The 20020-nt window shown below is 41.5% G+C and overlaps 1 protein-coding gene across 1 annotated transcript in view; it reads left to right on the top strand.

Moving 5' to 3' along the window:
• Positions 1-9620: 9620 nt before the first annotated feature.
• The window catches only part of lpgat1 (lysophosphatidylglycerol acyltransferase 1), a gene marked incomplete at its 5' end in the record, with an annotated part of 38501 nt that continues 28101 nt past the window's right edge, over positions 9621-20020 (top strand). The window contains 2 exon segments of the mRNA XM_038726434.1: positions 9621-9739; positions 12710-12805. Coding sequence (XP_038582362.1) covers positions 9621-9739; positions 12710-12805 — 215 coding nt within the window.

Below are 20020 nucleotides of genomic sequence, written 5' to 3'. Positions count from 1 at the left end.
TATAATGTATAGAATAATAACATTCTTTGGCATTTCTCAGTAACAATGAGCTAACACTGGCCTAGCACAAATTATGATTACTACTGGCTGCATCCCTGGCTATTTATTTATTTTTTGGCCCTAAGTTACCCCCTAACTGAAGATCAGGGTTATTAAGCAGAAAAAGCTCCAATTTTGGCTGCCATTGTCTAAAACAGTGGGTCAATATGAACAGAACAGATAAAAGCAGAAAATCTTTCACATTATGTTGCTGGTATTTATTTACCACTCTGTGAATCGTTGCTTTTCGTTCAGTTGACCCAGTAATCGGAAAGCTTCAAATATTAATGGAGAAGTCCCCCTTTGTACTCTGTACTTTCTCCTCTTCCTGCTGTTCTTATTGAGGAGATGGCCTAGTGCCTTGCTATATCTCTCTCCTCTAGAGAGGGAGAAAGAAGTATAGCGATGGTCTACAAGGTTAGCTGTACTCCGTTTAGCTGACCACTGATACCGGATTAGATAGTGTGCCTGCAGCATGGCTGTCATCCTGCTGCACTAACTGTGTCGTCTCTCAAAGACAATTTCCCTAATGTATTCTATCTGACAGATGACCCATCTCTGGGATATCATTTACGCTCGTCTCCCGCAACAATGGGGACTTCAGCGAGCACGAAGGCATGCTCCTTTTTATGAAATGACATTGACTTCAGGGTATGTACACCCCATACAACCCTGCCAGGTGTCACAGATGTGTCATTTTTCTACAAGTGTGCTCTCGATTCCTGTGCTCATGAGGATTGATCTTATTCTCCAGGGGACGGGAGGTGAAACAAAGGCCTAAATTGAACATGCCAACAACAACAACTCGTCCCCCTCCATCCCATTTCTTTAACCTCAAGGAAGATCTCTGTGTGAGGCTGTTGGAAGATTCAAAAGCACCCAGTGTCGCCAGGCTGCAGCTTAGACTATGTTACAAAGTGCATTAAAGGACATCGAATGAACGATGATTAACTTATTAGCAAACAAGAGTTAATAAGATTAAATGTCTATTCAAGTGGCTATCTTGTCTGTAGCTGTAATATAATACAATCAACTATAATTAGCAGGAAGAAGCTTCCTGCAATAAATATTTGCAATCACTGTTCATGTTTGCAAACATGGAGTGTGTTCTCCAATATCTGCTAATGAACTGCTGAAAGATTAAGTTGTGCATTAGCATTACATTACCAAATCTCATTTTGATCATGCTGAATAGCTAGCAGCAGGCACAGTGGGTTTCAGTTCAAGGTGGAATGAGAGCGGCTTGCAACCTTTGTCATCCAAAACTATCCTGTCAGGGAAACGACTTGGCCTTTTGATTGTGTCATGCAGAAATCGTTAATCTGAGGGTTTGAAAGGCTTTTCTCCTGGGCTTTATGACAGCAGATCTTACACCTCATTCAGCAGAGGCTACACTTGCATATAATTGAGCAGTTTATAACATAAAAGGGCCGCTGTATTTTAGGATCTGGTTTATAGTTGACAGATTTTAGCCGCTTTATTTCAAGAAACCTCTTATTGGCTCGTGTTGAAACTCAGAAAGTTCAGAGTTTTTACAAGTATGTAAAGGTAGAGTGAAACGACTCAACAAATCACATTCAGGAAGGGAAGTGTGAGAAAAAACTCACCACATATAAATATTATTGAAAAAATACCATGCAATATTATATTTAAGGCCATATCGCCCACAGCGAGGTCTTCACAATAATGCTGAGAGCAATCTATTAAATGTATTGTTCTTTGAGTTGTGTTGTGTGCTGCACTGACTGGTCCTTTGTCACTTCCTTTTGTACCACGACTGCTTCAATCCATTTTTAAGATGAACCTCTCACGTTCAGCTAGGGCTGGGCCATGTGGCCAAAAATGGTATCACAACAAAACAAAATTCATACCATTTGATATCAACAATTATCACAATAAATGTCAAAATTAAAGAAACCAAATAGTTAATTGTGTGGTTAAACTTTTCTGTATGGTCACAATGTGACAAACACTTGATGCCAAACAGAGGATCACTTCAAAAGTCTTAGGTAGAAATAACTATCAAAACTATTATGATAAAATCTTTTTCAAAACATATGATTAGTAAATCTTTTTTCTGTCCCTTTTCCTCAACTAAATAAATATCTTAATAGAAAAAGTCCTAATTTGTTTGGGATTCAAATGAATTCAATCAAACATTTATTGACGATATATTGAACATTTATTATATTGTTATTGAGGAAAATTATATTATATTATCATTTATTGTTTAACACTACAAATGTCTATTTTGTTTGTGAGTATAATGAAGAAACACAATTCAACTCCATAACAGTAATAACAAACTGCATTAAGCCATCAAGTTCTTAAAAGAACTCAAGCACAGAGAAAGGAACAAAGAAGCACAAACATAAAAAGGCAACATTTTGGGCCTGTCTGGAAACGGAATGCACCATCTAGCGCTAAAACATTAAAATATTTCCAGCCGACTAGAGGTTGGCTCGCTAATGCTCAGTGTCCACCAATGAGACACAAATTTCTTAGGATGAAACTGCCTTATTCAGTGTTTTTTAATGTTTTAATGACCGGGTCCGTTTTTTTTCGGAGCGGAGATTACCTCTGTGGTAATTCGACTGTCGGTAAAAAACTTCCTTAACCGTCAACACCTAAGGAAAAAAACACCTAAACTAAAAACTAACTGAGCAACTAAACTGAGCTAACGTTAGAAGCAGGTGCTCGGCTCGTAGTACCCACGTCCTGTGTCCGCCTGAGCGTCAGAGGAACATGACTTTTAATGTGCTTTATTACCTGTTGTAATCAGCCAGTACGTTTGTTTTGTAGAGGAGGAGACCTACTTTGGCTCCTTGGTAGAAACCTCCTGAATGATAAAAGCTTAAAATAATAACTCCGTATCCAGTATTTAGCTTAACTGCATCAGCTGTAAACACACTGCAGGACTAGCTTCACACCGGCTGCTATTTCTGAGCTATCCATATAATGCCGATTGACGTTCCCTGGGTTCTCAGGCTTGATCATATTATTGGTTTGCAGATGTGGTCACTGAATCAACAGTGGACGAGCAGTAATAAAAAGCAGATTTAAATACCCGATGAGCTTGACCTAAAGCGAGTAGTCTCCACTCAACCATTCAGAAATGCGCTGCAAGCCCCATAGCAGGGACTTCTTTGGGAGTCAAATAAAGTCCCTGGAACTTAATTTAGACCCTGGTCCCTGCGGTGGAAAAGCGGCTCTAGTTTTGTGTAATGAATTCCTTCATTCCCCACAATGGCCTTTGACTAACACCCAAAGAGTGTGCATGGCCTTGGTACATTTGACGGAGCAGTAGTAGAAGCAAACAAGTGTGATTTTACGGTAAAGGAAAGGCTGGCGCTTTATGGTCTTCTCAGGCTGCTGTGGATTTAATTTGTCACTCTTTGATTTAAACAACTGACACCAAAATAGTGTGATGTACAGCAGCAAAGTCATCTATTTAAATAAGAAAACTACACCCATTAACAAAATAGGCACAGAAATGCAAGTTATACTGCCAAGAGCTTTTTTTGAGGGCATTTCAATTTTTGTCTTGCTGTGTGGTCCTTCAACATTTTTGTCAAGCACCAAATATGTCGGCCTTTTATCTTGCAGCTGTCTGGTTTTGCGTGGGTGTCATGTATTTTCCTAATTAAATTTTTAAACCTAGTGTATAAAAACAATTCACCTTCAAGCATGTTTGGACTGCACTGACTGGGATGTTTTCAGGTCAGAATGAGTATACAGAGACTGTGACATCCTATATCAGCTTCTGTGAGGACACTTGTATACCAACCAAGCGGGAAGCTTCTGGTCTACAATATGCTGCGAATGTGGAAGTCCCTGAAACCTGCATTCTATTAAAAATCCAGCAGGGGGCGACTCTTCTGGTTGCAAAAAGAAGTCCGGCTCCATTAGAAATAATGGGAAAATGACCCTACTTCTCAGCTGAATAGTTACCCCAGTAAACACTTTCCTGATGAGTTTATGGTCTCAGTCACTAGTTTCAAGTCTTCTTCAACACAAAATGATGTTCATTTAGTAAATTATGGTCCCATTTATTTTAAAATAGACCACAAAGCAGAGTATGTTTCAGGGCAGGATTATCTATGATTGACAAGTCGTTATCATGGCGACCTATCAATCAGGCTAGAGCCGACTCCTACCCTCGGCGCTGTGTAAATTTAACCAGCGCCGTTGAAAAAGCTTATTAGGAGTTGGCTGTTCACTTTCTCTGGTGAGTACATTTAGTTTTAAGACAGAGTTATCAGCCCTGTTAAAATGACAGTTAACATGAGTTACAGTTGCATCTAGCTAAGCAAGCTAGCTAGCTCCGCACATGGCCGTTAACTCCGCCGCATCGTCACTTCCGGGCACTTCCTGGTTGCAAAAACTCGACATGGCGGCACCCTATCGGCCATACTCGAGGCTTCAAAACGGCAGTCCACAAACCAACCGGTGACGTCACGGTGACTACGTCCATTTCTTATATACAGTCTATGATACCAACAATCTCCAGGGTGGGTTTTAACAATGACAAACCCTGGTTTACAGCTAAGCTCAGACAGCGGATGTTGGAAAAGGAAGAGTTGTTTAGGGGTGGCGACCGATTCAGGTTTAAGGAGGTAAAGTATAGGTTTAGCAAGGCGGTGTGAGATGATAAACAGCTGTACTCATGCCCCATCCACACTACTCCATTTTAGTTTACAAACAGAGAATTAAAACGAATACGATCTCCGTCCACACCAGCGTTTTAGCTGCGTTTTGGAGTTGATCTCCGTCTACATTAAAACGACCAACTATTGGTCGTTCAGGTTCACTTGGTATGCGCGTGCCGGTGTAAACATGAAGCAGATGGTCTCTTCCTGGTTACAAAATATGTTTTGTTTTTTTGTTTTGTTTTTTGCATGCACCAATAAGGAGCTGGGACTGTTACTGAATGTAACACAGCACTGTGGCGGCGGAAAACAGACTGGGAGTCGTTGCCAAGTAAATATGGTGACATGCACAGTACAAGTGTAGGCAGATTATTGTTATTTGCACGGTACATAATATTTTAATAAAAATACCATGTCAAAAACCCTGTCAGTAGCATCGTGTTTCTGCTTTGAGTTCTAAGACCCAATCAGAGAGCCGAGGGTGAGCGGCTGTGTCATCATTTCTATAGTCCTCCGTTTTGGCCCATCTTCACTAAAACGCCCTCCGGAGTTTTGAAACGCAAAACGGGGTCGGGTTTTAGGTCTTCGTTTTCACCGTTGTAGTCTGGACGGGAGGTGCAAACATAGCAAAAGGTTTCCGTTTTAATTCAAAAACGCAGTAGTGTGGATGGGGCCTCAGTTAGACTACAACACCAGTTCTCAAGAAATGACTCTGCTTCTCAGATGCTTCAGGCAGATCAAAGCTACAAACCTAAATCCCCCCGCTCCATGAACGACTCACGCCTTGCCAATGACTTGAACCAGTTTTACTGTCGCTTTCAAAGACAATGGGACAGACCTGACACCATCCCCCGTTACACCACTGATCAGACATCAGATCACTATCTCATCCTCCACCTCCTCCCCCTCTCATACCATTCTAGAGAGGGATGTTCACAGACTGTTCAGGAGGCAGAAACCTTGCAAAGCAGCTGGGCTGGACTCTGTCTCCCCATCCACCCTGAAGCACTGCACCAATCAGCTGTCTCCGGTGTCCACGGACATTTTTAACACCTCACTGGAGACATGCCATGTGCCAGCCTGCTTCAAAGTATCCACCATCATCCCTGTCCCCCAAAAAAACAAGCACCACAGGACTAGTCTACAGACCCGTCGCCCTAACATCTGCGGATATGAAGTCCTTTCAGCGCCTTGTGTTGTCTCACCTAAAACCCATCACAGACCCACTCTTGGACCCCCTGCAGTGCCTACAGAACCAACAGGTCTGTAGACGATGCAGTTAACATGGCCCTTCCCGTCATCCTCCAGCACCTGGACTCCCCAGAAACCTACGCCAGGTTGTGAATTATCAGCACCGTATCCCCTCACAGCTGCGATCTTTCCCCTCTGCTCTTCTCCCTGTACACCTACTGCAACTCTGCACCTCCAGTCACCAGTCCATCAAGCTCCTGAAGTTTGCGGATGACACCGCCCTCATTGGGCTCATCTCTGGTGGGGAGTCTTCCTACAGGTGGGAGATTGACCATCTGGTGACCTGGTGCAGCCTGGAGATAAAGGCTCTGAAAACAGTGGAGATGACTGTAAATTTTAGAAAGAGCCCAGCCCACCCTCTCCCATCATCCTGGGTGACTCCGCAGTCAACACTGTGGACTCCTTCTGCTTCCTGGGCACGAGAGCTAAACCACACCTCTCTCACCAAGAGGCTCAGCAGAGGATGTCCTACCTGTGGCAGCTGAAGAAGTTCAGCCTGCCAAAGTCAATGATGGTGCACTTCTACACCGCCATCATTGAGTCCATCCTCACCTCCTCCATCACCATCTGGTACGCTGCTGCCACCGCCAGGGACAAGGGCAGGCTGCAGCGTATTATTCGGTCTACAGAGAAGATGATTGGTTGTCACCTTCCATTACTTTTTATAAATTTATATTTCTATTTATGTTATGTGTACTGTAAGCATCAATTTATACCAAGGCAAATTCCTCATATGTAAAAATGTACCTGACAATAAACTGGATTCTGATTAATCTGTATCTGCGAGCAATCACAGTATTAACTCCCCCACAGAGAGGAATTGTTCACTCACTCTGAACCCTGAGGCCTGACATTTGCATTACACAGAACTGGAGCTGGTCAGACTCGCTCAGAAGTACTCGCCCAGTAAACGACTGCAGCTAAATCTTTTCTTCTTGTTGGTTCTTTGTCAATGTGCAGAGCTGTTGAAGTGCGTTTAAATTGCAAAGGAAGCTCATGTGCTCTCCAGGAAGGCTGCTGTTGTCACACCCTCACCTCACAGCCGTGTTTTCTCCTTTTGTTGCAGCTGCCGTGTGTGTTGCTTAGTTTTGAGTTACTAAATAATTCAGTAGTTTTATTTCAAGTACTGATTCTGAGATTTACCACTCCAATAATAGAAGACATGGGCTGTGAGAACTTTTTAACTAGTCCTTAATTTTTAACTGAAATTCAGATGACTGGGTGTTGTGTACCTCGGATAAGTTTGATATTTCCAACAGATATTGTCTTTAACGAGGAGGAATTTGGGTAGTAAACAAATGAAAATGCGTAGATATAGTGGTGGCCCGCCACAAATAAATCAATGTATGCGAAACACTGTAGCTAGCTAGCAGGAGAGTGGCCGTACAAACTGACACACACAAACATAGGTACATTTGTACATTGAAGAGATCAAGATCATTTTTGGTAGAAGGCTGAGAGTATGTAAATGTCACTCATGAGTACACATAAATTAGAGAACATTTACATGTTATAATGCCAAAACACCTTTATCTTAAGCCTGATTCTACAGAAGATATCACATTTCTTGTGGTTTTCTTGTTGAGGCTGCATCACCAATTAAAGCTGTAGTTTCACACATTACAAAACCCGTGCTTCTGCTGCATGTCATTGACACGAGCATAATCTTTGATCGACATGAACGAACAGCTGATTTGCAGCAGTTGAAACGTTGATTTGGTTTCTATGCTTATTCAGCTTAATTTATTAATTCAAACCATTTGGCTGTGAGTGAAGCTGGCTGTAAAGTCACAAAAACGGAAATAAGTCGTATCTCTAGAACATTTTGTCAGATCATGATCAAAATTGTTCTGTGGGTAGATAAGACCTTGGTGTACCTGTGTGCAGTGTACCATGCTTGATGTGCCTGTACTTGGCCCAGAGAACTGCAGCTTGCAGCTATATTTTGCTTTGTATTATTTTTATCACTTTCACAGCAAACAAAGCCCAGTTCAGTTCTCAGCCTTACATGGATGCCTTATGTTGTTTCAATGAAGGAGGAAGCATTATTTATAGAACCTAGAGATGCAAAACAGCACAATGTCCTGTTGTAGACTTAACCGACTGCTTAAATCCAAATGAAAAATGTTATTTCAGGCAGGGATCTCCCGTACCAGCAAGTCCGCTGATCACGTTCTGTGTTGACACAAAGCCTGATGATTTTAAACTGAGGATATTCAGACTGTAATCTTTGTCAAGTTCCTGCTGTGGTCGTTTTCTAAAAATAAATTAATGCTACCTAAAAAAAGAAATAGGTGCACATGGTGCAACATCTGATACTAAGTAGAGATGATAATATGTTGTGTCCTTTTTAAGATAGTTTGGTACATTTAGTCAGTGTTGGGAAAATGTAATTGAAAAGAAAAGAAATATGTTACTAGAAGGCCATAAATAAGTTGGTTAGAATAGAAATCTAACATGGAAATGCAAACATTGACACACGCCATGTGACACTTTGAAATGCTGATTTTTGAAAAACAAAATAACTCACATTACTACATGTTTGTTATTCTTACAAGTTGTTAGATATTCAGCCCGTAGTATTATTACATCTTCTGTATTCACCTTGTGTCTTTTTTCTTGGTTACTCTGCTATACCCAAAGCGGTCAATAGTGAAACCATTTCCTGAAACCCACTTCCCCTTTCTAATTTCAATCCACACGGCAAACCTTTTGTCATTCCCTTTCAACGTTGATTAATACACACGATGAGTCAAAAAAAAGACTTTAAAAAAATCTGTCTTTAAATGTTCCCTTTACATGATGTAATTATCCACACTGCCTCTGGAGGAGGTCTGAGACTTATTTGGCCACATTAACAGCAAAGGGTACATGTTTTTTCCAACCCACTTACAGAAGGTGGGAGCACACTTTTGCTCTCTGAACCAGGCAGGGAGTATATCCAGATCAGACAGGTGGCAGACTGTTTGTTATCAGGGAGTGTCAGGACACTTGTGGATTTAGGAACAGCTAACAAGGGACAGTGAGTCAGTGTGAAAGGATGAAACATTCACTTTTTATTTAGACAAATTTCAGTGTGTATACCAGAGATGGCTTACCTCACGCTATCTAAATATACACAATGAACCACACCTGTATCACGTTATATATTATTAAAGCGTTATGTGTTGCATTCACTAAGGAGCAAAACCTTGTTAATAGTTTAGTAGCCTCGGAAAGTTTGTGAACATTTTTGCTTGTTTCCAATTAACTACTGTAAAAACAGATGTATGCTATAATGTTCTACCAGTGTGTATTCTAAAGTTGGTTCAGATCTACATGCATATTAAATTTTTTCCAATATTTAAATAAAAGAAAAAAAAAAGAAAAATACAGCATAGTGCATTTTTGAAAGAGGATTGCTCTCTTTTTTTTTTTTTTTTAAATGTACCTTGTGGAGATGTAAACAATGCATGATTTCAATAATTTTTTTTAAAAGTGGGTGGTTTTATGATAATGGTAATGCATTTGGCGTGTTTGTTAGACCTCACATATACCCACAATGAGTGTTGGTGACAAAACACAGAGTGTAAGAAACTTTGTTTGTCTAAAAAAAACAAAACTCCATTTGGCACTTTTAATGCTAGTATTTACACAGCCTGGTTAACTGTAATGTGTCTTTCTGTTTGTTTTGCCTCACAGTAACGGAGTGGGGTGACGACGTACGACCAATCTCTGAAGAAGAAGCCATGGTCATCGTCAACCACCAATCCACAGGAGATGTGTGCACCCTCATGATGTGCCTGCAAGACAAGGGCACGGTAAGAGGAGAGAGAAATGTGTTATGTCGTCATGTGTTTTTAAGGTTAAATGGGGTCACAGTGTAATTAAAAGCCATGCAGTAGTTTGAACCTGGAGGACACTTGGCACATCTTTGTTTTGCAGAACAGGGTGCTGCTGAAAGTGTTATATGTGGGGGTGGGTGAAAAAATGGATTAAGTTAAGTTGGATATGTGCGAAATGACTATATCTATCATTTGACAATAGAAACATGTCTATCGTTAACAATTATGCACTATTGATTATTTTGTTGTGTAGCAAATTCAACACTTTACTGTAATATTTTGATGAGGGAATGGCATTTTGCACTATGGTGAAGTTAGTGAAGCGGGTGCTGATTTTATAAATCCAGCGGCAGCTACATGTGTTAATAAAAAAAAATACAGCAGCACTGTGGATGAGAGGAGAGGTGACTGCTGGATGTCATATTTAAGTTTATGTTCTGCTTGCTCAGAAAAAAAAAAATGAAAACGAATTAGGAGAATATTTGAAATGCTTCTTCAATTCTGATCATTTTGGCACAGGTGATTTTCCTTTGGCGCTCGTTAAAAGTTCTTTGGGGGGCACAAAAAATTTCTTTATGCAGGAAAAACTCTGGTATCTTTATTGGGATATGAAATGACCTATATCGGGATTAGGGCTGATGATTTTAGTACTCGAAGCTTCTGTAGATTATTTCATCATTACATCATTTAAGAAGTACTTTTGCTTGGCGGCGGCAACCCCCACCCCGGTAACAGAATCAGCTGTGTACGTTGAAAGATGACAGATATTTATTTGTTCTTTCGGATATTCAATAGTGTGTCATACAGCAAACATCAGACCAACAACCAGACAACTGCTTTACCAACACAAACATGACCCGGGTGATATACAAGTTACTCTAAGGTGCAGCTCCCCAACACCCGGTTAACTGATGACTGTGACGGTACAACCCAAACTTACGGCCCAACCATGAGAACAATAAACACACGTGTATACATTTTGAGATGAGGATTGCGGCTAGCCTTCACTCATGATTTCAGTTAAATGCTAAAGTTACTGTTACCTTGTCTGTGGTCCGCGTGCATAACACCAGATGCTTTTTGATCAGATGCCGTCGTGCTGTTACGTTAGGCGACATAAGTTTCGTTTTACGGTGTATGGACTTTTTGCCATATCGCGCAGCCCTATGTTGAATAGTCAACAAATCTCTGTCGAAAATGCAACGTAAAACTAACGTCACCGCGGTGCAAAGTGTCTCGTAAATTGTTAAACAATAGAGCATAATTTTAAACAATGGAGGTTTTGCTGTTGTCAAATTATACATATTGTCATATCTCAGCCCTATGCTGTATGTCTTAGAGAATACCAAATTAAAGCATTTGGTCAAAGTGCTTTTGTCTTGCTGCAGTGTGTGTTCAGTTGTGCAGTTTAGTCAGTCCGTGCCCTGTATAAATGAGCACCAGCTGCACTTCAGAAATTATCAACAAGAAAGTTTAGCCAATGTCTTAAATGTCTGTTAAGATGAAAAGTAGCTTCAGAAAAAGGTTAATTCCAAATTAAAGGAAAGGTCCTCTTTGAATTATCTTTCTCTATTCGTTATGATGTTTAATTCATTCCAGAGTTAGTTTGTAATGAGATGTTATTCATAATTTACTTTTTTGTACTCAGTGGAGTTCACATTGGCTTTTTGACTGCCACTATGGCAGGAGGCAGTTCTTTTTGTGGAACAGGAAGGAGTGATAGTGATGGGATGATTTGGGACATTTTTCAAGTCAAAGTGGTCGACACAGAGACAGACAGCAGCACAAAGCAGTGTTGTGATTTACAGCATTCAAATTACAAAATGTGAGGTTCAAGAGTTCAGCTAACTTTTTCAGGCAGCCAAAAACTCATGGGCAAAGTTTTGAGCGGTGGCTGCTGTGCATTCTTTCACACTGATCATTTATAACACGCAAGGAACCAAAACGTGTCCAAGTCAACAGGACAGTTTACACATTTTCATAGAAAATGACATGACGTGTACACCTACAGAGGTCACATAGTTGTTGGGCAATATAAACATAAAAGCAGATAACATCTGCATTGCGTGACTGAATATATCAACACTCAAAATGAGCTATTACAGGGAGAACTGAAGATGAAGAGAAGTTTTTTGGGGGGATAGAAAACACCTGTGTGGTCATGAAAATGTATCTGCATTTATTTGAACATGACATCTGGCTGGGAAGTAACCGGTCCAAAACTGCAGTAGAGCTCACTCTTTTTCAAGCAGGAATGCCAGCTCGCTACAAAATGTGAAACTCCAGACTGGTGTGTCAACACTAGCTGTGTTGACTGATCAATTAGTTTGTTCCTCAGTGTCAGATGTTGTTAGGGGATCAGATGCTTGTTTAATTTACACGGTTGACATGCGGCTACTACACTTTATTAAGCAGGTGTGCATTCATTAAACACAGAACTAGCTTCTTTTTTCTGAAAAATAGCAGCATGCAACATCAGGAGAGAAAAGTCAAATTATCTATCTAGCCTGAAAGTCAAGTCTGTCGCTTTTTCAAGAATTGATTAATTGACTCCATCTTCGCTGTCCTGCCACCCTGTACAAATCATCCTGGAGATTGGCTGGGATGGCGTGGGCAGCTGTGTTGTCATGTGTTTGTTTGTTTTTTGGCTGAGACTGGCTCTGCACTGGAGCTGCCGGGCGGCGCTGCACAAACATGATGACATGATCCGCCTCAACAACTGCATCCCTGGCCCAGTTTATCCTCTTAGTACTGACAGGGACAGTAAGCCAAAGCTGCATCGGTGCAGGTCATGAGGGTGGAAGTGCTCAGAGGGGCTGTATCAGTTTGGGTCACTGGCCCCAAAGCCAAAATCATGTGCTTTTGCTTACAGGCAAATGTGCGATTAAGGTAAATTATGCTGGGGCTGTTACAAATTTTCATTGTATTTGTCCTCCCTTTTTTCAGGTGGTACGAAAAATGATGTGGTTGATGGACCATGTGTTCAAATACACCAACTTTGGCCTAGTGTCCCTGATTCATGGAGACTTCTTCATCAGACAGGTGAGTGACTCTCAATTGGCACCAAAGGTCTTTGTAGGTTTTCTTTTGACACGTTTTATCACATTGTTTAATGTTTGTTTTTATTATCACACCTGTTATTTAGCCATCAGAAGTTTAACATTAACATGCTCTGCTTCACATTGTTAACACTACACAGATTTACATCCAGCGAGCTGCCCAGTAGGTAAATTAGCCTCAAGGCTACATTTACAGTGACCTGGAGATGACTATTTTTTTCCATCATTCTTCCCTGAATGTCTCAGAATTAATACATAGACCTTCAGGCCGTAATCCAACTCCTTTCAGCCTCGCAGTTACTGCTGGCCTGTTTTTTTATTGCGCTCTGCAAAAGTAGAGTTGCTACCCATCTGCTTGTCCCAGCTGGACAGCAGATATGTTAGTGTGCTTCCTACGGCTGTGGCGTCCTCTGAGATGGATGACGGCAGTGGACAGTAGTGTGGGAGGGCTGCTCAGGCCCGCTGGGTCAGACTGACCCTTTGTTGTAGGGGCAGCTGGAACTGACAGGCCTACACATGGAGCCACCAGGTCTCCTGTTGATCAGGGAATTCCTGGAATATAATGCAAGTTTGAGAGGTTAATTCCAGACAGGGAAGAATGATTCAGTGCAGATTCATAGCAAATGACAGAATATCATAAAACTGGTTGGATCAAAGTAAGAGGATATTCAATTAAATTTTATTTATATAGCGCCAAATCACAACAACAGTTATCTCACAGCGCTTTTCATAAAAGAGCAGGTCTAGACCGTACTCTATGATGTTATTTACAGAAGCCCAATAATTCCCACCAAGAGCAAGCACTAGGCGACAGAGGCAAGGACAAACTTCCTTTTAAGAGGCAGAAACCTCAAGCAGAGGCCATCTGCCTCGACCGGTTGGGGGTGAAGGAGAGAGAGAGAGAGAGGGTGATGGAAGGAGAGAGAGGGGAGGGAGGCAGCCTACACAATATACACACAGAGGTACAGACAGTGAAGGTGATTTTGCTATAGACTAAATGAAAAATGGTACAGATATTTATAGTAGTGTTGATGATAATAATTGTAATGTTAATGATTATAATAACAATAGGACTAGTAACAATAGTTGTAGCAGAGGGTGTCGAGCAGGAATACGGGGGCAGCAGGTGACCCGCAACCAAAGATCCAGACTCCACAGCTCCAGAACCAGAAAACCTGCAGGAAGTGATAGGAGGAGAGAGGAGAGGGACAAGAAAGCACAAGACTACCGGAAAGGGGAGAAGTTGAGTTAGTAACATGCATTAATGGGATGAGGTTGCGTAGAGAGGGAGGGAAAGTATAGGAGAGAGGACCTCAGTGCATCATGGGAAGTCCCCCGGCAGTCTAGGCCTATAGCAGCATAACTAAGGGATGGTTCAGGACTCACCTGAGCCAGCCCTAACTATAAGCTTTATCAAAGAGGAAAGTCTTAAGCCTACTCTTAAATGTGGAGATGGTGTCTGCCTCCTGAACCCAAACTGGAACCTGGTTCCACAGGAGAGGAGCTTGATAGCTGGCTCCTAGTCTACTTTTGGAGACTCTAGGAACCACAAGTAACCCTGCATTCTGGGAGCGCAGTGCTCTGGTGGGGTAGTAAGGTACTATGAGCTCTTTAAGATGGTGCCTGACCATTAAGAGCTTTGTAGGTAAGAACAATGGTTTTAAATTCTATTCTGGATTTTACTGGAAGCCAGTCTATAGAAGCTGAGACAGGAGAAATGTGATCTCTTTTCCTGGTTCCTGTCAGAACACGTGCTGCTGCATTCTGGATCAGCTGAAGAGTCTTAATGGACTTTTTCGAGCAGACTGATAATAGGGAATTTAAGTAATCCAGCCTAGAAGTAACAAATGCATGGACTAGTTTTTCTGCATCATTTTTAGACAGGATATACCTGATTACCTAGGTGAAAAAAGGCAGTCCTTGAAATTTGCTTAATGTGAGACTTAAACGACATGTCCTGATCAAAGATAACTCCAAGATTCCTCACAGTGGTGCTGGAGGCCATCAAGGGAAACTATTTCTTTAGATAATGCGTCACGGAGGTGCTTACGCCCCAGAACAGTAACTTCAGTTTTATCTGAGTTTAACATAAAAAAATTACAGGTCATCCAGCTTTTAACATCCTGAAGGCACATTTGAAGTTTAGCTAACTGATTAGTTTCATCTGGCTTGATCGATAGATATAACTGAGTATCATCTGCATAACAATGAAAGTTTATAGAATATTTCCTGATAATATTGCTTAAAGGAAGCATATATAATATGAATAGGATTGGTCCGAGGACAGATCTTTGAGGAACTCCATGACCAACTTTGGCATGCATGGAGGACTCATCGTTAACATGTACAAACTGAAATCGATCTGATAAATAGGACTTAAACCAGCTTAGAGCGGTTCCTTTAATGCCAATGAAATGTTCCATTCTCTGCAATAGGATCTGATGGTCAATGGTATCAAATGCAGCACTAAGATCTAGTAAAACCAGTACAGAGACAAGTCCTTTGTCTGATGCAATAAGGAGGTCATTAGTAATTTTCACCAGTGCTGTCTCTGTGCTATGATGAGCTCTAAATCCTGACTGAAAATCCTCAAATAAACTATTGCTCTGTAGAAAGTCACACAGCTATTTAGCAACTGCTTTTTCCAGGATCTTAGAGAGAAATGGAAGGTTAGATATAGGTCTATAGTTGGCTAAAACATCTGGGTCAAGTTTGGGCTTTTTCAGAAGAGGTTTTATTACAGCTACTTTAAAGTACTGTGGTACATAGCCTGTTGATAAAGATAGATTGATCATATCTAGTATAGAAGTGCTGACTAAGGGTAAAACAACTTTAAACAACCCAGTCGGGATGGGGTCTAAGAGGCAGGTTGATGGTTTAGATGAAGAAATTATTGAAGTTAGTTGGTAAAGATTGAGGGAAGCAAAACAGTCTAAACATATATCTGGCTTTACAGTTGTTTCTAAGGTTCCTGAGTTTAGAGATAAGTCGGTGCCAGTTGAGGGCAGGTCTTGGTGAATTTTGTTTCTAATAGTTAGAATTTTATCATTAAAGAAGCTCATGAAGTCGTAACTACTGAGAGCTATGGGAATACTTGGCTCAATAGAGCTGTGACTCTCTGTCAGCCTGGCTATAGTGCTGAAAAGAAAGCTGGGGTTGTTCCTATTTTCCTCTATTAATGACAAGTAGTACGCTGCTCTGGCATTACGGAGGGCCTTCCTATAAGTTTTAAGTTTCCGCGATATTTGCTTTAATTTGCGAGTTTCAGTATTATACCATGGAGCTAACAGTCTTTGTTTTATTATTTTCTTTTTTTAGAGGGGCTACAGAGTCGAGTGTCATTCGCAGCGAGCCTGCAGCACTATCAACAAGATGATCGATTTGGGAGGGGCTGAAATTAGCATAGGAGTCCTCCGTTACTTTGTGACTTGATAATGAATTTAGAGCTGATGGAATCGCATCCTTAAATTTAGCTATAGCACTATCAGACAGACATCTTGTATAGAAATTTTTGCCCAATGGCGAGTAGTTCAGCAATACAAACTCAAAAGTTATCAAACAGTGGTCGGATAAACAGGGATTCTGTGGGAACACTACTAAATGTTCAATTTCAATACCATATACCAGAACAAGGTCGAGGGTGTGGTTAAAACAGTGAGTCATGAACACTTTGAGAGAATCCAGTGGAATCTAACAGAGAGATAAACGCAGTACTGAAGCTGTCATTCTCAACGTCCACATGAATTTTAAAATCCCCTACAATAATAACTTTGTCCGTTTTAAGGACTAAAGTGGACAAAAACTCTGCAAATTCAGATAAGAATTCAGAGTACGGACCAGGTGCTCGGTACACTATAACAAAAAAAATTGGTTGCTGTGATTTCCAACTTGGGTGTGAAAGATGAATAGTAGGCTAGAGTCGAAGATAGCTGCGACTCCACCTCCTCGGCCTGTGCCACGAGGAATGTGAGTATTAATATGACTGGGAGGGGTGGATTCATTTATGCTAACATATTCTCAATCACCCAGCAAGGTTTCAGTAAGACAAAATAAATTATATATTATTAATTAAATTATAATCTGATATTCATTCATTTACTAGTACACCTTCAGAAGAGAGAGATCTTATGTTTAAGAGTCCACATTTAATTTTCCTATTCGTTTGCACTATTGCTCTTGTGGTTTTAATTTTTATGAGGTTTTTATGCACAGCTCCTCTTCTGTTTACCTTTGATTTAAATAATTTCAATGGTCGGGGGGCAGACACCGTCACTATAGGATTTTCACTAAGTAACTCCTGAAATAGAGGAGCAGAGAAGTGTGTTAGACTGCGACTCTGCGTAGGGTTTTGGGTGGGTAACTGCTGAAAAAGAAGGGCAGAGAAGTGTGTTAGACTGCGACTCTGCCTCCTGGTCTCAACTCTGGATTTTCATGGATTTGGTCCACTAATAAACTTGGCCAGATTTCTAGAAATGAGAGCTGCTCCTTCCCAAGTGGGATGGATGCCGTCTCTTCGAATCAGACCAGGTCTTCCCCAGAAAGTCTGCCAATGATCTACAAAGCCCACATCGTTTGCTGGACACCACCTCGACAACCAGCGACGGAATGACGACATGCGGCTATACATGTCATCACTGGTCAGATTTGGCAGGGGTCCAGAGAAAACTATGGTGTCCGACATTGTTTTTGCATATGTACACACAGACTCAACATTAATCTTAGTGACCTCCGATTGGCGTAACCGGGAGTCATTACCGCCGACGTGAATAACAATCTTACTGTATTTACGTTTATCCTTAGCCAGCATTTTCAAATAAGACTGAATGTCACCCGCTCTGGCCCCAGGGATGCACTTAACTATGGCCGCTGGCTTCGCTAACTTCACATTTCTCAAAATGGAGCTGCCAATGATCAGAGTTGGTTTCTCAGCGGGTGTGTCGCTGTGTAGGGAAAATCTGTTAGACGTGAACAGATTGATGGTACCCCGTGGGCTTCGAATGCTTACAACTATTCCTCCTTCGGACAGTCACCCAGTCACCCCTTCCTGGCTACTCAGGAGATGCTGGGGGACGGCTAACAGAGGCTAAATCAGGCCGTTCCGCACCGACTACCGGGGACTGGCTAGCTACAGTAGCTAAAGACTGATCTACCAAGGTGCGGAGCTGGACTTCTAAATCACTGAGCCTCGCCTCCATGTCTACAAATAAACTACGCTTGTTACACGTAGTATTACCGCTAAAGGAGGCAGAGGAGTAACTGAACATCTGACACACCGAGCAGGAGAAAGTAGGAGAGCGAGAGGGAGAAGGAGAAGCCATCGCTAGCTGCTGAGCTAATGTTGCTAACGGCTAAGCTAAAGTACTGTAGCACTGGCTACCAAAACTTTTGAACAACTATGAGATTGAACAGAAGTCACCAAAAGATGGAAAGAAGTGTGAGTGCTTAGGCAAAATTACTGTAAGAATAAGTGTTTAGCGGACAGTTGGCCACTGTAATCTAACAAATTTAACTGATATTTAGCGAGAGCAGCACAATACTCTACCAACACACAAGCACCGGAAACGGAAATGAGTCAACACGCTTACCGCAGTACATCAGCAACGTCCATGCTATATGCTATATATCAATGCTATATATCTCATCCAGAGTCACAACGGATCCGTAAACTGTGGCAGGTGCACATATAATATGGCTCATGAGATACAGTCTCCATTGTTATAAAAACAAACAAATCGCAATAAATCATAATATCAGAATCGAAATACATATCGAATCAGGAACAAAGTACCGTGATCGTATCAAAACGGGAAATGACCATATCGTCCAAGCCCTAGTTTTTTCCTATTTTCTCTGTGGGGCTGAGCAGGACTTGCTGGAACAGGTTCCAGTTGGACAAAGATTTTTTTAAAATATCATTACGTCATGTTAAATTACAGCACTGCTGATAGGTCGTCACTGTTGATTTGTTTTGAAAATTAATGAAAAGCCCACACATCCCTCTCTCCCTTTTTGAGCTGCAGAAACACCACAGCCGTGGCAAGAGGGAATTACATTTTTTAGGTCATGGAAATGATATTCACATGAGGCACTGTGCCGATGGTGAAGCACTCTGAGCCTGACAGCATGTAGTGGAAGGCCGGCCTGAGCACGCTCGGCCATTTCTGCCATCCTCCCTCTGTGATCCCCTCTGGCTTTCCCGTGCGTGCATTCTAGAGATTCTTCCCCAGAATACTTCACACATCGACACAGCACAGCAAGCATCTGCCCCAGCCTCCCAAGCATCTGCTGTCCACTCAGCCTGGCAGACATGTCTGCAACATCATTATGCACAGCACAACTCAGCAGGCTTTGATGGCAGTAGCACAGTTACTTGCAGTGCAGGGCTGTAATTGAACTTTTTTCCTTAGTAGTGTTAGTGCTCTCATTCTCTAAAAATCAAATTAGTGGATTCCTGTGAGAGGAAATTACAGGGATTTTAGTTAGCATTAGCAGCTTTAATGAAGAGAGAGAAAAAAACATCTAATGTTACCTGAGACATTTGCTTATCAAATTGTGCACCCTCCTTTAAATTCTTTGAATATTCACTGTGATTGCTCCTCTGACCTGTGGCTAGTGCATGTACACAGTGCAAATTGTATTTGTTTATATGTAAGCATGCTCAGTGGTCAGGTTATTTGGTACAACTACCAAAAATAATGCAACCCTGCTGTAACATCATTCTTCTATTAGGGCTGCACGATTAATGTAATCGTAATTGCAATCACGAGATCGTAATGTGCGATTACATAACCGCAATAAGTGTGCGATTTAATAAAACTGAAAACGTGTGTGTAACGCTCTCTTCTCTGTGTGCGCTGCGGTCTGCTCATTATCTCCGCCCACATTGGGCTCTCGCATGTGCCCCTAAAAACAGATAAGCCTACGTGCAATGAGAAATGTTTTATGAGCAGTGTGCCATTAACTTTTAACAACAACTTACTGTAACCCCTTTCCCCGCCCCACTGCTAAGCGTTCAAAACATAGTCTCACTCGCCACCGGAGCACCTAGAGATATTCCCGTGTTCTGGTCACTCCTTGACAGAGACAGAGAGATGTCATCTGCAGCTGAAGCAGTAGGCTAAGACAGAAGAAAACTGGGAGAAGATGAGGAAGGTTTGCGTTTGGCTCACTGGGAATTTAACATTATCTGCATTGGTGC

Source organism: Micropterus salmoides, unplaced genomic scaffold (assembly GCF_014851395.1).
Source record: "Micropterus salmoides isolate LMB-PRFRI ecotype aquatic unplaced genomic scaffold, ASM1485139v1 Ms_hic_scaffold_18, whole genome shotgun sequence".
NCBI lineage: Eukaryota > Metazoa > Chordata > Actinopteri > Centrarchiformes > Centrarchidae > Micropterus > Micropterus salmoides.
Note: the sequence above shows the minus strand (reverse complement) of the source record. Positions and strands in the feature narration are given on the sequence as shown.